The sequence below is a fragment of the Corvus kubaryi genome, unplaced genomic scaffold (assembly GCF_017639235.1).
Source record: "Corvus kubaryi isolate FWS band 111438036 unplaced genomic scaffold, C.kubaryi_AGA036_p1.0 124, whole genome shotgun sequence".
Classification (NCBI taxonomy): domain Eukaryota; kingdom Metazoa; phylum Chordata; class Aves; order Passeriformes; family Corvidae; genus Corvus; species Corvus kubaryi.
The window spans coordinates 3,118,082-3,131,543 of record NW_024580659.1 but is presented as its reverse complement, the minus strand read 5'-3'; the positions used below and the strand labels follow the sequence as shown (position 1 = coordinate 3,131,543).

Here is a 13,462-nt window from a genome sequence, read left to right as displayed (position 1 = left end):
GTATCGGCACCCCGCTCCGGTACAGGCATCTCCCGGTATCGGCACCCTGCTCCGATACAGGCATCTCCCGGTATCGGCACCCCACTCCGATACAGGCATCTCCCGGTATCGGCACCCCGCTACGGTACCGGCACTCCCCGAGCGCAGCCTTTACCTCTCTGTCTCAGAATCGCTAGACACTTCCTCGTCGGCGGGCCGACCGGCCGTCGCCCGCCGTCTCCCATCGGCGCCCGGTGCCTGCGGAGCAAAATGAGGCGACAGACGGGACGAGACGGGACGGGCGCAGCGAAAGCGCCACGGCGGCGACCCCGCCAGGGTAGCCCTTCCTCGCCTCCCTCCGAACCCGGCCGGGCCCGGCTCTTACCGCCGACCGCGGACGCCGCCGTGCCGCCGCCCCGCGCGGGGCCTTGGCCCTCCGGCCGCCCGCCGCCGCCGCCGCCGCCGCCATGCTGCCGCCGCACGTGCGCCCCCCCCGCCGGCCGCCGGGCTCAGGCCACGCCCCCGACAGCGCCTATTGGCTGTTGGCGGCAGGATCCCGCCTCCTATTGGCCCTGCGGCGCCGCCTCCCGGTTCCGGAAGCGCGCCCTGCCCCGCCTCCGCCCGGCGGCCGCGCTGTCACTCGGTGTGACGTCACGCTCCCGCCCCGCCCCTCGGCCCGTAGTCCCAGCCCCGGGTGTCGGTCGCTCCCCGCACCTCAGGTCCCGGTGCCCCGGGGCGAGCAGGGGCGTCCCTGCCGCAGGGACCGGCCACTCGTGCCGGGGACCCGCATGCCGGGACCGGTTGTCAGAGGGCAGGGCCCCCAGCGCTGCCTCCTCTGCCCTCTATGGCCCTTCGGGCCCAGTCTCACAGCGGGCAGCCCCCCGTGGTGACGGGGACAGTGGATGGGTCGCTGCTTCCGAAATTATGATCAACTCGTTCTGCTCCTCAGGGACCCTTAACCAGCCCCCACTGTCGGGCATGGCCTCTGGGCCTGTCCCATGTCCTTTGTGGAGTCCCAGGGAGCTGTCCTTGACCATGCTGGGTAGTGTCTCTGTCTGGGACAGGTGATGCTCTAAAGAGCTAAAATCTGCTTTTGTGCAGAATTATATTATGCGCAAACAATCTCTTTTCTCTTTGGCACAGCGGGAGTCAGGGAAGGACAGTGGGAAAGCCCTGCACTGGTCTCCGTAAGGAAAAAGGCTTAGGGAGAGCCTGTCCCAGCCAGTGCAAGTGAATGTACCAGCTGGGGAGTGAAGCTGCCCCCAGGCTCAGCACCCCAGAGCATGACGAGAGGAGCCACCCTCTCTGGCTGGAAGCCTGTCAGGGCTACGAAGTTTTGGTCTTGGTGGCCCCAGGCTGTTGTGGAGCTGTCGCTCAGTCTCTGAGGCTGCAGGAACCCATGCCAGGGGCAGTGTGGAAGGAGCTGGGTGAACAACGAACCCACCTCCCCATCCATCCGGGCAGCAGGAGCAGAAAGGCAGCTGTGGTCAGGGAGGGGAGCTCTGCCTAGGAACTGAGCAAGATAGAGCTCATGGGGACACATCTGAAGGGTCCAAACTGCACTGCCCAAAGGGCTGGCCAGGTTGGGAATCCCACCTTGGCCTCACCCGTGTCCTGGTCATGCAGGTGAAAGAGCAGCGGCAGCAGGCTGTCCGGCACCTCCTTCTTCATCACCTTCTTTGTGGTGCTCTCCGTAGGCATCACGACTTGAAAGAGACGGATGGAGAGCTCCCGCACAGTGTCCCACTGCTTGTAGAGGAGGGGAGGGCATGAAGATGGGACATCCTCAACACAGCCTTGGACAGCCCTGCTCCAGAAGGGAGCGGAGCTGCGGCAATGCAGGTCTGCCCAGCAGGGCTTGGTGTCCCTGGGACTGGAGACCCTGCGGAGGGCTGGGCAGGCCAGGGTAGGGTGTGCCGCCGTCCTGCCACGGCCAAGGCTCGGTGAGTCCTTGCGGGAATTGGGGAGCAGCCCGGAGCGGGGCGGGCAGCTCCGGGGGCGCGGATGGTGCGTCCTCCGGCCGGCAGAGGGCGCGGCGCGGGGCGGGGCCGGGCGGGGCGGGGCGGGGGAAGTGACGGCGGCGGCGGGGACGGGAACGGTACGGGCGGGACCGCGCTGGGGCCGGGGAGTGCGAAGGGGAGAAGGGCAGGGAGAGGGGTCGGTGGTGGGATCAATGATGGGGTCAGTGATGGGATCGATGATGGGCCAGTGATGGGTCAATGCTGGGATCAATGGTGGGTCAATGGTGGGTCAAAGATGGGTCAGTGATAGGGTCAATGATGGGTTGGTGAGGGGGCCATTGATGGGGTCAGTGATGGATCAGTGATGGGTCAGTGGTGGGGTCAGAGATGGGGTCAATGGCCGGTTAACAACACGTCAGTAATGAGGTGAATGTTGGGTCGGTGATGGTCAGTGGTGGGGTGGGTACCTGTGTTCGGGAGGTGCAGCCATGAGGTGGGAGCAGCAATCAGCTGGGTGATGCCGTTTCGGTTTCTGCACCACGTGTGGGTGCTGTGTGGTTTGGAGCAATCGGTCTTCAGGCAGGGTGAGTGCTCAGTGTGGGGTTGCAGCGTGGGAAGTGGCGGCTGCCGTGTGGGGCCCTGGACAGACGTGTCATTCACATCGGGGAAGCAGAACCAGGCGCTGTGGTTGGTCATAAGCCTGGGCTGCTTCCTGCTGCACTGGCACCCAGGGCGAGGGAGCCGGCAGCAGCGGCAGGGTGAGTGTGAGCAGGGTGGGTGTGAGCAGAGTGACTGAGCAGGGTGACTGAGCAGGGTGAGTGCGAGCAGGGTGAGCACAGGGAGAGTGAGTGAAGGCAGGGTGAGTGCAGGCAGGGTGGGTGGCAGGCAGGTGCTGTTGGAGTCCTGGTATGGCTTTGCTGGGCAGATAGAAGGAAACCATCACCCACTCAGGAGTGCTGGTGGGGTCTGGCCTTTGAAGGGGACAGTGCAGGCTGGGCTGTGAGTCAGGAGTCTTGGAGCTAGGGGAATGACTTTGGGGGGCACCCTAGGGTGTGGGAGGACAGGCTCAGGCTCTCCCCAACCCCCAGAGGGGAAGTGGGGCAGTTTGCTCAATCGTAGTTAATAAACTGGCATGGTGGTTCCTCCTGCCTTCTGCCTGCGGCTTCTCCTTCGCAAGGGGAACTGCCAGGCTGAGAGAGGGGACCCCACAGCACGCTGTAGGATAGGGGTTTTCTGACCCCTCTGCTCCTCAGAACCCCAACACTGAGCACACGTGTGATGAGCTAGCTGGTCTGACAGGTGCCGAGGTGGCAGGAGCTAGTGGCAGGGGCTGGGGAGGAGGCAAGGCCAGCACTGTGCCTCCTGCCACTCTGCTGGTTTGGCAGTGCCAGACCTTCCTGCAGATCTCATGGCATGAATTCCCGGAGCTGGCACCATGTGCCACTTCCCTGCCATGAATCTGTCATTTGACCTTGGACCCACCGAACTTCCATGAACTCATCTGGCTATGCTACTGGGGAATGCGCCTGTGCTGGGGCCAGTGGCGGGCTGGGGGGAACACACGCATGGTCTGTGCCCTACTGCCTCTAAGCTGTGACCTGCTTGGTTTCCTGTCAGTGAGAAGAATGGGCTCCGTGTCGGAGGAGCTCAGCTTGGTTCCCTTGCACCAGAGGCCGGAGCTCCTGGAAGCCTGTGCCAAGCTGCTGGGCGAGGAGTGGGGGAAGAGCCGGGCGTCGCGGCTCCACACGCTCCAGCGCTCCTCGGACGCCTTTCCTGCCTGCCTGCTGCTGCTGCGGAGCCGGGGCCCCAGCGAGACCCCTGCTGCCCGGGAGGGGCCCTGCGAGCTTGTGGGCCATGCCCGACTCTCCCGCGTGGTCGCCCGTCCCCATGACCTTTTTGTGGAGAGCGTGGTGGTGGCCCGGGCGCTGCGGGGCCAGGGCTATGGGCGGCGGCTGATGGAGGCCACCGAGCAGTGGGCCCGGGCCCGGGGCTTTCGCTGCCTGCACCTCACCACCCATGACAAGCAGCATTTCTATGCCCACCTGGGTTTTGTCCTGGGTGAGCCGGTGCAGAGCGTGGCCTTTCTCAGCCCTGCTATATCCTCTGAGGTGCTGCGGCTCTTCTCTACCCCTTCTGGGGCTGCCACTGCTACCACCACCAGGCCACGGGTACCCGCTGCTCCTCCGCCTCCTCTCCCACCCCTCACTGTCCCCCCACCACCTCCCCCACCGACTGTGATCTGGGCGAGGGGTGTCCTGGCTGAGAGCAGCAAGCAGAGCCTCCTGGAAACCCCACACCGTGATGCCAAAGGGCTCCCCATCTTCTGGATGAAGAAGGACATCTGAGGGGCTGTGGCCCCACTGAGCCAGTGATTAAAAGCAGTGCGGGTGGGAGCTGCCCGCTGCGGCACTGCCTGACTGCCTGCCATTCTTCAGGGCTGGCACCAGCTCCCCAGCCTCCCTGGTTCACCCTGATCCCATTGCTGGGGGTGGTGCTGGCAGGGAAGTGGTTCCCATACCCTGCCCTACCTGGGCATGCTGCCTCTGCTCCCACCTTGCCCCCAGCTCGCCTGGCTGGGGCTCTGCAGCCACCAGCATGGTGGGGAGCCAGGCCCACCCCAGGCTGTGGGGTCGGCACTAGTCCCCAGGAGTGCTTCCCAGTCCCACCAGTGTCTCCTCCACTCGGGATGTGCTGTGGGGCAGCTGGGGCTGATGGTGTGTGGTGGTCTCCAGCATGGCCACAGCTGTCCTCACTGAGCAGCCTGGGGAAACTGAGGCACAGGCTGGCTGGGGGGGCACTGGGGGAGTAGGGCATGGTGGTGGGGCTGCAGGGTCGGGTCCCCTGCACTGCATGGCAAGGGGGGCCAAATCCCCCTAAGGCAGCTGGCATCAGTGAGGGCCAGAGGCATGGGAACGGGAAGGTCAGAGAGAGCGTCCGGCCTCGCAACGAGGGATTAGCACTGCCCTTACTGCATCACGCGGCCCCTGGGCCTAATCCCCTCATTCTGGGCAGCTGGCCAGCACTGGGCAGGGGCACCAGACCCATCTGGCCCTGCCTGGGCTGTGAGGGACAGAGCTGCCCCTTTGGTCCACCGTATCTCTTGGGGGACTCAGTCTTTTAATAGGTCACCCAGCCTGGCTAGGCACTGTGCTGAAACAGGGACCAGGGAGTCACGGTGCCCCCACTTCAGGCAGAACTGGGAGCCAGCTGGGAAACTCAGGCACCAGGGTCAGTGGCTTGCAGTGGCACTCCAGAGCTGTGTCATGGCTGTGGTGGTGCAAGGAGGGGCTCAGCACCAGAGAGCAGCAGGCAGAGGTAATGCTGGCAGTGCTGAAGCAGGAGAGGTCTGAAACCTCCAAGTGTAACCAAGTCCTGTCCAGTTTTGGGGTGGGCAGCACATCCCTGCAGGGCAGCCCAGCCCCTGTGGCCCATCCTAGCCCACCATGTGCTCGGGTGGCAGTGCCTGCATTGCTGGGGTGCCCAGTGCATCTCACAGCCTCACCCCCACAGCTCTCCTTTCCTCGCAGGGTGCCGGCCCCACAGGCAGCTGCTGAGGTGGGATGGTGCTGGTGCTGGCACTGTGGGCCTGCCTGGCACTGGGCACAGCCAGTGAGGAGAGCCCAGCACCCGAGCCCCTGGCAGGCGGCCAGCCCTTTGCCGTGGTGTGGAACATCCCCTCTGGCCGCTGCCAGCACCGCTTTGGCGTGGGGCTGCCCCTCAGTGACTACGGCATCGTGGAGAACCAGAGTGGCCACTTTGCCGGCCAGAACATCACCATCTTCTACAAGAACAAGTTTGGGCTGTACCCCTACCTGTCGCAGCAGGGTGTCCCCCACAATGGGGGCATCCCCCAGCGTGTCCCTCTTGGTGCCCACCTCGACAGGGTGGCTGAGGACATCCACCTCCTCCTGCGACCTGATTTCCATGGCTTGGCCGTGGTGGACTGGGAGGAGTGGAGGCCCCTCTGGGCCCAAAACTGGGGGGCCAAAAAGATGTACCGGACAGCCTCGGAGCAGTGGGTACGGCAGCAGCACGGCATCCTGCCGGCACGGCAGCAGCTCCGACTGGCCCAGTTGGAGTTCGAGCAGGCGGCACAGGCTCTAATGGAGGAGACACTTCTGGTGGGCCGAGCCCTGCGCCCGGGAGGGCTCTGGGGTTTCTACCGCTTTCCCGACTGCCTCAACAGCAACTGGGCCAAGGAGGCAAACTACACCGGGCAGTGCCAGCCGGCGGAGGTGCAGCGTAACAACCATCTGGGCTGGCTCTGGGCCGCCTCCTCCGCCCTCTACCCCAGCATTTACCTGCCGCCGGCGCTGCCACCTGCCCTGCGCCACCGCTACGTGCACCACCGGCTGCGCGAGGCCCTGCGCGTGGCCGCCTTCGGGGCTGACGGCCTGCTGCCTGTGGTCGCCTACTCCCGCCTCTCCTACCGCCGCTCATCCCGGTTCCTGCACCTGGTAAGCACTGCGGGGCCGGAGCTGGCTGTGGGTGTGATGGAGGGTTCTGGTTGGCACAGGGACAGAGGCTGTGTCCCCCAGCCCGGTCACATCTCTGTTCCCGGCAGGCTGACCTGGTGCACACCATCGGGGAGAGCGCGGCACTGGGAGCGGCTGGACTTGTGCTCTGGGGAGACATGTCCTACTCCCGCTCAGCTGTGAGTATGGCCCCTCGCTGCACTGGAGGCAGTGGGCAGCAGGAGGTGGCATGGGATGTTCGGGATGGCCACATCCCCTGTGGCCACCAGGGAGGGCTCGCCAGAGGGTCTCCAGTGCCAGGGTGGGTTCTCACTGGTGCTTCCTCCCCAGGAAAGCTGTGCCAGCCTGCGCCACTACCTCGTGTCCACCCTGGGACCCTACGTGGCCAACGTGACGGCAGCAGCCCGGGAATGCAGCTATGGGCAGTGCCACGGACACGGGCGCTGCGTGCGCCGGCAGCCCCACGACCTGGGCAGCCTCCTGCACCTCGGCCCCGGTGCCGGCCCGCCGGCTGCTTTCCGCTGCCACTGCTACCGCGGCTGGGCAGGTGAAGGCTGTGCCCAGCGAGTCCGGCTCAGCCCTGCCACCTCCTGCCAGGTGCCCACCCATGCTCACAGCCTCTATGGGCAAAAGGATCTTGCATCTTCTGACACCTGCCTGCCACAGGGCACGTGGGGCTGGTGACCAAGGGCACGGACTGCCATGGTCCCCTACATCAGCAGTGCTGCTGCTGGCACTTCCTATGGTCTGATTAACTTTATTAAATAAATTCTCCTGGCATGGCTGGCGTGCTCTTTGCGGGCAAAGCTGGGGGACTCTGTGGTGCCCCCAGGCTGGGCACAGTTGCCATTGTTGCTGAGAAGCAGCACAGACCCCAGTTTGGCTCTGGATGAGTCCAACAGTGCCTCAGTTTTCCTGCACGGGCTCTGTCCTGATCTCATGAGCTGACAACCCCTTTATCCTGGGAAAGGGGGTATGGGGCACTGCCACAACCTGCTGTCCCTTTGCCACTGCCACTGTGCTGCCAGCAGCCCTGACCATGCTACCAGGCCCCCCTCCCCACAGCTATTTTTATCGCCCCCCAACTGTGTTTCTCACTGTCCTATTTTAAGCGGCGCAGTTGGCGCACCGGGAACCCAGTGCCCAGCTCCTGGGGGCCCTGCACCACCTCACTGCCCGCTCACACTGCCTGGGCACAGGGAGCCATGCCTAGGGAAGCTGCAGAAGGTACACTGGGGAGTGGGCCTGGGGCTGGTGGGGGCCCTGGCACCCCAGGGAACATCGGGCGGCATGAGACTGTGGGGCTGGGATGGAAGGAGTGGACAGATGGTGCCCTCTGCCATGGGGGCTGTGGGCAGAGATGCCTGCCCAGGGAAGAAGGGGGTCCTGGAGGGCTGCAGGTGTAGGGCAGCAGGGTTTGGGGAGGATGCAGGCAGCGTGCTGGCAGAGCCCCCTGCACCAACTGTACGCGACGAGCTGTGCCCCCCACCAGGGGGAAGTGGGTGCAGGGGTGATGTGGGTACCTATGGGGCAGCCCCCGGCCAAGGGTAGGGCCATGGGGAGGGTCTGAGGGGACCCTGGGTACCAGCTGAGGCCCCCATGCCCTGACGCCTGCCAGCCCCATGGGTGACACACAGTCAGGACAGCAGCAGCACGGCGCCACGCTGCCCTGTGACACGCCACTGACCCCGGGAGGGATTGGGAGTGGGCACGGTGCCAGCCTGCCCTGCTCTGCCAAGGGCACAGTGCGTGGGCCCTGCCCACTGCTCAAAAATACACAAACACCTAGGAAATAATCTTTTCCCTCTACCCCAGTGCAGGCATGGTTGCTTCCCAAAACAGTGCTGGAGCAATGCCTACTTCCAAAAAGCCCCCTCAGTCCTGTGTGACGTGCCCACTAAGGCAATGGGCACCAGGCCCCCGTGGCACAGCATACACCCCACATCTCCATCTGTGCACCCCCAAGCAGCAGAGTACCTGCGGGGTGAGCCAGGCCACACCACACACTGGCACTGCCCTGCACCTGCCCACCAGCTTCCAGCTGGCCCTTGGAGGCCCAGCCGGTCCCACAGTGCCTGGGCTATCCTGGCTGGGGGGTGGCACATTCCTGCCCCCAAGCCAGGGCCAGATTCCAGTCCCACTAACAAGGCTCCGGGATCGTGGCCACCAGGCACCCGCTGACTGCTCCGATGACAGCGGTGGGGCCAGGAGGGCACAGCCAGTGCTTGCCCGCTGTGGCTGCGGGGCTGTGCCAAGGGAACACCAGCCTTGGCTGCCCGCCCTGGTGCAGCACCGGGCTGCCAAGGCTGGATCCCCCTTGCAGGGCTCTGGTCCCACAGGGGTGCCCGCGGCAGGTAGGGCTGTGGGCAGGGCACAGGCTGACCCTTTGCCTCCGCTCCAGCAGACAGCATGGGAAGGGCCGAGGGTGCCGTGCCGGCAGAGCCAGGGGATCCTGACAGCAGCGAGTCCGGAGCCATCAGCCTGCGCCCCGTGGAGTCCATCAGCGACCTGCACTGGGCCTCGGGCGGCCACAAGGGCACAGAGGGTGAGAGCACTTGCAGGGGGGCTGTGCTAGCCCCGGCTGTGCCCGTGGCCAGGCTCTGACCCCTTCTCTCCCCTGCCTGCAGGCAACGGCCCGGCTCCCTCCAGCAGCCTGCGCCGGCCCCCACCTCGGCCCGTATCCCCGGTGCCCCCGCAGCTCCTGCCCACCCTGCGCCCCGTGCCCCCCGCCAGCCCCTGCCCCTGCCTCGGCCCTGGCCACCCCCTGCTGCTGGCCCTGCTGGCGCTCCTGGCACTGTCGAGCCTGGTCCTGGCCACACTGGCCATCTACCTGAGTGGTACGTGGCACTGGGCAGGGTGGGGAGACGGGGAACTGTGGGGGGCCAGGCTGCCTACCTCCAGCATGTCCCCATCCTCTCCCCGCAGTCCTGCAGAGCCAGTCGGTGCGGGCGCTGGCCCAGTGGCTGGAGAGCCAGGAGGACGCCGTGCACCAGCTGCGGACAGCCAGCAGGCAGCTCTGGGCTCGCCTCAATGCCAGTGCCCAGCCTGGCGGGCACCGCTGAGCTGCCCCTGGCCCCACCACGGGCTCCGGGCCACCACGGGAAGGGGCACCGAAGGGCAGGAGGGGGGAGCGGGCAGCCTCACCCACTGAGACCTGGCAGCATTGCCCATCGGGGCACAGGGGCAATCCCGGCCCCTGTCCCAGACTATGAGAGAAAGGGAGTGGGCTGTAAGGACCTGCATCCACTCCAGTGACAGCCCTTCCTCTTAACACGGCAGAAGGCATACTTCAATTAGCCTTTTAATTACCTCTTACAATCAAAGTCTTAGAAAATCACCATGATAGATAACATTCCCAGGGTGGCAGGCATTGCCAACTGGCATGGCCCATGCCCACCTGGGCAGTGGCCCCCCTCCCATGATTCATTTCCCACAAGATTACTATTTCATATAAAGCATTTGGCTGGAAAAGGGCTGAGAGTGGGCAGCTGGCAGGGCTGGGCAGAGCTTGCCACTCCACACCGCTCTGCCACCATCGCTGGTGCCAGGCTGGCTGGGGAGGCAGGGGCTGTACCCAGCATGGCAGGGCAGGGAGAACACGCCTGCCACAAGCACAGACACCATGACCAGCTGCTCCGCAGCCCTGCACGGCTCTGCCCTCCCACCCAACCTTCAGGCTGTGCCAGGCCACCCTGGTGCCCCTGCAGGACTGGGGAGGGGGTACACAAGCCCTGCCTCTGAATGGGGCTGCAGGAGCTTGGGTGAGACCCCCTCCCACTGTGCCACATGGATCCCCAGCCACAGAGCAGGCACATGGCAGCACCTCCCCCTGCTCTTCTTTTATCCTTCCTAATTTTTGGTTAAAAAAATAAAAGAGGGGGCAGCCCCCAGCGGGGCAGCTCCAGGCGTTAAATACTCTGCTGTACATGAATAAAAGCCCGAGGGCTGGGGGCACCTGCCCCTCACAGTGCTGGGTCTGCAGTCCAGGTGGGCTGGGGGCTCTGCCCCCCTCTGCCCATCACAGCACATCTGCCCGCTTGTCGCGCACGCGGCTCCGGGCTTTCGTGCGGGCTTTGAAGGCAGCCGAGTTGTAGAGGTGCTGGAAGGACAGGGAAGGAGAGATAGGTTAGAGATGCCCCTCTGCCAACCCCCCCATCGCCCACCACACTCAGGCACTCAGCTGGAGCCCATGGTGGCAGAGGAGGGGACTGTGGGCACAAATCTGGGAGGTGGCACCCACCTTCTCAAAGCGGGAGACCTTGCTGGCTTTCAGAGCAGCCGCATCCAGCACCAAGGGGGGCCCAAGGCCGAAGATCTCCCGTAGCAGCTCATTGTTCTGTGGGAGTAGGGGTTTGTCAACACCCACCAGCACCAGCTCAGCACTCCCTGGTGCATCTGCCCAGCCCCTACCTGGAGGTGGTGGCGGATGCCGGAGCCCAGCAACTCCTTAAAGGCTTGGTAGGTGCGCTGGCGGGCCCAGCTGTCCAGGTACATGCACTCCAGGCCAAATCGGATGGTCTCCTCCTGGTATTCCCCAGTCTGAGCAGAGAGAGGGACATCAGCAATAATCTGGGCACTAGACCTATGTGGCCCCTGGCTCTCCACAGAGAGGAATGGCCAGGCAGCTGGGAAGCAGCCACACAGTGGCAGGGCAGGGCAGCACCAGGCTCCAGTACCTCAATGAAACGCAGGATATCCCGGAAGATGGATCGCTGCTTCCGTCGGTCTGTCTTGGCTCGGTACTTGTTGCTCTCAGTAGCCAGGACCTTGAGTTGGGCACACAGGAGCTCTGTATCTTGGTGGCACAAGTCCTCCTGCCAAAAAGCAGAGGATTTAGAGGGAAGTCCATGGCACTGCCCACTGCCATGGCCAGGACAGGGCTGGGGGATCACTGCAGCCAGCCCCTCTGCCTGGGTGCCTGCTGGTGACACCAGTCAATGCCAGCTCGGCTGGGGCATGGGCAGGGTGTCAAGCAGCTCCCTCCCTGCTGCCTGGTTACTGCTCACCCACTGCGCCATTGCCACAGCACCCCCCCCTTACCTCCAGGTCCTGGGCCAGCTCGAAGAGCAGCGCAATGGTTTCCCCGGCCAGGATGCGCAGGGCAACGCTGCTGCTGGTCAGCAGTGGGGGCAGCTGCAGCCAGCGACTGGGACAGGCAGGCACGAGGGCAGTCAGGGAGGCCAAGCACTGCCCCAGGGGCTCCCTGCTCCACAGCTGGCTGCCCCACACCAGCCTCCACTCACCCCACACCCCACTCACTTGTCCAAAATGCTCCTGAGGTGGGAGGGGGGGCAGATGGTGAGGAGCAGGGACCATGACTGGAGCGCGCTGCAGTGCAGAGGCCCATGCTGAGCAGGTGCTGAGCCCCCTTCGCCTGTGCTGGGGGGGCTAAAGATGCCCTCCAAGCAGGACAGGCATGAAACCAGGTCCTGGAGGAGAGAAACCTGCCAGTCAGACCACAGCTGCCATGAAGATGCCATGGTGAGCTGTGCACTGGGGACCAAAGGCAACCCACCATGCCAAGGGGTGCCAGGAGTCCCTTGGGGCAGGAGAGGCTACTCCACCCACAACACCCCATCTCTGCAACGCAGGCCTCCTCCCAGCTCAGCTCCACACTGCCCAGGGAAGGGGCCTGGGCTGTCACTGATGTCCCTGTACCCCTACCCCAGCTCAGCTCCAGGCTGCCCTGGCACTGCGGGCTGAGGGCAGGTGGCACGGCAACCCCTGGGTGCCCTCCTGCAGGGGTACGGACGACACCCAGGCGCAGTTACCTCGAGGTCAGCAGCAGCAATATAGCAGCACATGCCCAGGGCTGTGGCACACTGGCAAGAGAAGTGAGGGAAACGCAGTCAGATCAGGCCTCGGTGGATCATGCTGGGTCTGATCCAGCACCCAGCCAAGGGACAGCCGGGTTGGGGTGCCCCTGCTTTGTGCCACCACACTCCATAGCACCCAATTCTGTTGCCCTCCTGGGACTGTGGGGGCCCCCAAAGGTATTGCCTGGGTTCTCCCCACCACGGAGATGTCCCCAGGAGGAAAGGGGCCAGGCCTTACGCTCTGCCGGGCGCTGGGGCTGGCTGTGCTGTCTGTCAGGACGCTGACGAGCAGGGGCTTCAGGCTGCGGAACACCTCTTCTCCCTCCGGGCCAGAGCCCATCTGGAGGCAGAGGAGGGTGAGGACAGTGCCCGCCAGCGCCTGCTCCTCGCCTTTACCTGTGGGCAGCACGAGAGACCTCCTTCAGACACGGGTCACCGGCCCCGCCGCCGCCGCCGCCGCCGCCCGTACCCTGACCTTTCTTGAGACACTTCTCCAGGGAGTCGGTGAGCGTGAGGCGGCGCTCCAGCAGGAACTCGGACAGGGTTTTGGAGGACAGGGCCAGGCGCAGGCTCTGCAGTGCCGCCTGCCGCGCCTTGGCGCTACGGGAGACCGCGGGACGTCACGGGCTGGGGTGTCCCGGGACGGGGCACGTCCCTGCCCCTGGCTGGCAGTGCTGGCAGGGGCGGGCAGCGTGCCAGGAGCACCCACGGCGGTGACAGCCGCTCCTCACCTCTTGTCCAGGAGGTTGTCCATGTGCTCTTTCAGCCTGTCCTCTACCTCCTCCTCCTGGCCTTGCTCACTCGCCGCCTCGCTCCCTGCGCGGGCGGCACCACGTGAAGCCGGGGAGCCCGCGTGTGGGGGTCACCGCGACCCACGTGGGGGTCACCGTGGGGTCCGCGTGGCTCACCTGGTCCCTCGTCGGCGGGGCTGACGCTCTCACTGGCACTGCTGCAGTGGCTCAGCACCTCGCTGCCGGCCTCCTCCTCGCTACCGGGCGAGCTCGCCCGGGCGCTGCCGGTGCCGCCTGCGGGGGTGCGGAGCAGACCCGTGTGAGCCCGGCGCTGTCACCTCGGCGCTGTCACCCCGCCCGTGTCACACGCGGCCCCGGTGTGCCCTCCCCCCCCCCGGTCCCCTCCCGCGGGTCCCCCCCCCTTTCCACTCACGGCGCGCGGCGCGGCGGGAGCGCGGCATGGCCGGCACGCGCGGGCCCCGCGCCCCGCCCCCGCCGGG

At 65.4% G+C, this 13,462-nt stretch overlaps 4 protein-coding genes and 1 long non-coding RNA gene across 7 annotated transcripts in view; 3 read left to right on the top strand and 2 right to left on the bottom strand.

The window, feature by feature from the left end:
* RRP9 (ribosomal RNA processing 9, U3 small nucleolar RNA binding protein) overlaps positions 1–448 on the bottom strand; it is a 3,585-nt gene extending 3,137 nt beyond the window's left edge. The window contains exons 1-2 of the mRNA XM_042017935.1: positions 365–448; positions 155–237 (exon numbers count right to left, since the gene is read on the bottom strand). Of these exons, the coding sequence (XP_041873869.1) occupies positions 155–237; positions 365–448 (167 nt within the window). The remainder of the gene's footprint in view (positions 1–154; positions 238–364) is intronic.
* A 1,658-nt stretch (positions 449–2,106) lies between these two features.
* Positions 2,107–4,349, top strand: NAA80 (N-alpha-acetyltransferase 80, NatH catalytic subunit). Of its 2 annotated transcripts, none has more exons than XM_042020149.1 (2): positions 2,107–2,366; positions 3,558–4,349. In XM_042020149.1, the coding sequence occupies exon 2, from the start codon at positions 3,566–3,568 to the stop codon at positions 4,283–4,285; it is 720 nt and encodes a 239-aa protein (XP_041876083.1). In that variant the 5' UTR covers positions 2,107–2,366; positions 3,558–3,565; the 3' UTR covers positions 4,286–4,349. The 2 variants fall into 2 exon arrangements, with proteins under 2 accessions (XP_041876083.1, XP_041876075.1); XM_042020141.1 differs by lacking the exon at positions 2,107–2,366 and adding an exon at positions 2,373–2,698.
* Positions 4,350–4,580: 231 nt separating this feature from the next.
* HYAL3 (hyaluronidase 3) lies at positions 4,581–7,195 on the top strand. Its single transcript, XM_042020130.1, has 3 exons — positions 4,581–6,397; positions 6,505–6,594; positions 6,746–7,195. Exons 1-3 carry the CDS (start codon positions 5,501–5,503, stop codon positions 7,097–7,099), a joined length of 1,341 nt encoding a protein of 446 aa, XP_041876064.1. The 5' UTR covers positions 4,581–5,500; the 3' UTR covers positions 7,100–7,195.
* Positions 7,196–9,148: 1,953 nt separating this feature from the next.
* LOC121660686 lies at positions 9,149–10,026 on the top strand. The gene is made up of 2 exons (XR_006014746.1): positions 9,149–9,252; positions 9,341–10,026. It is a non-coding gene; the product is annotated as an uncharacterized LOC121660686 (long non-coding RNA).
* On the bottom strand, positions 9,704–13,429 carry IFRD2 (interferon related developmental regulator 2). Of its 2 annotated transcripts, XM_042020104.1 has the most exons (12): positions 13,396–13,429; positions 13,140–13,256; positions 12,963–13,047; positions 12,707–12,831; positions 12,470–12,627; positions 12,187–12,237; positions 11,675–11,844; positions 11,456–11,561; positions 11,092–11,229; positions 10,826–10,954; positions 10,656–10,751; positions 9,704–10,514 (listed from the first exon to the last, which is right to left on the bottom strand). In XM_042020104.1, exons 1-12 carry the CDS (start codon positions 13,421–13,423, stop codon positions 10,434–10,436), a joined length of 1,284 nt encoding a protein of 427 aa, XP_041876038.1. In that variant the 5' UTR covers positions 13,424–13,429; the 3' UTR covers positions 9,704–10,433. The 2 variants fall into 2 exon arrangements, with proteins under 2 accessions (XP_041876038.1, XP_041876046.1); XM_042020112.1 differs by lacking the exon at positions 12,187–12,237.
* Positions 13,430–13,462: the final 33 nt, after the last annotated feature.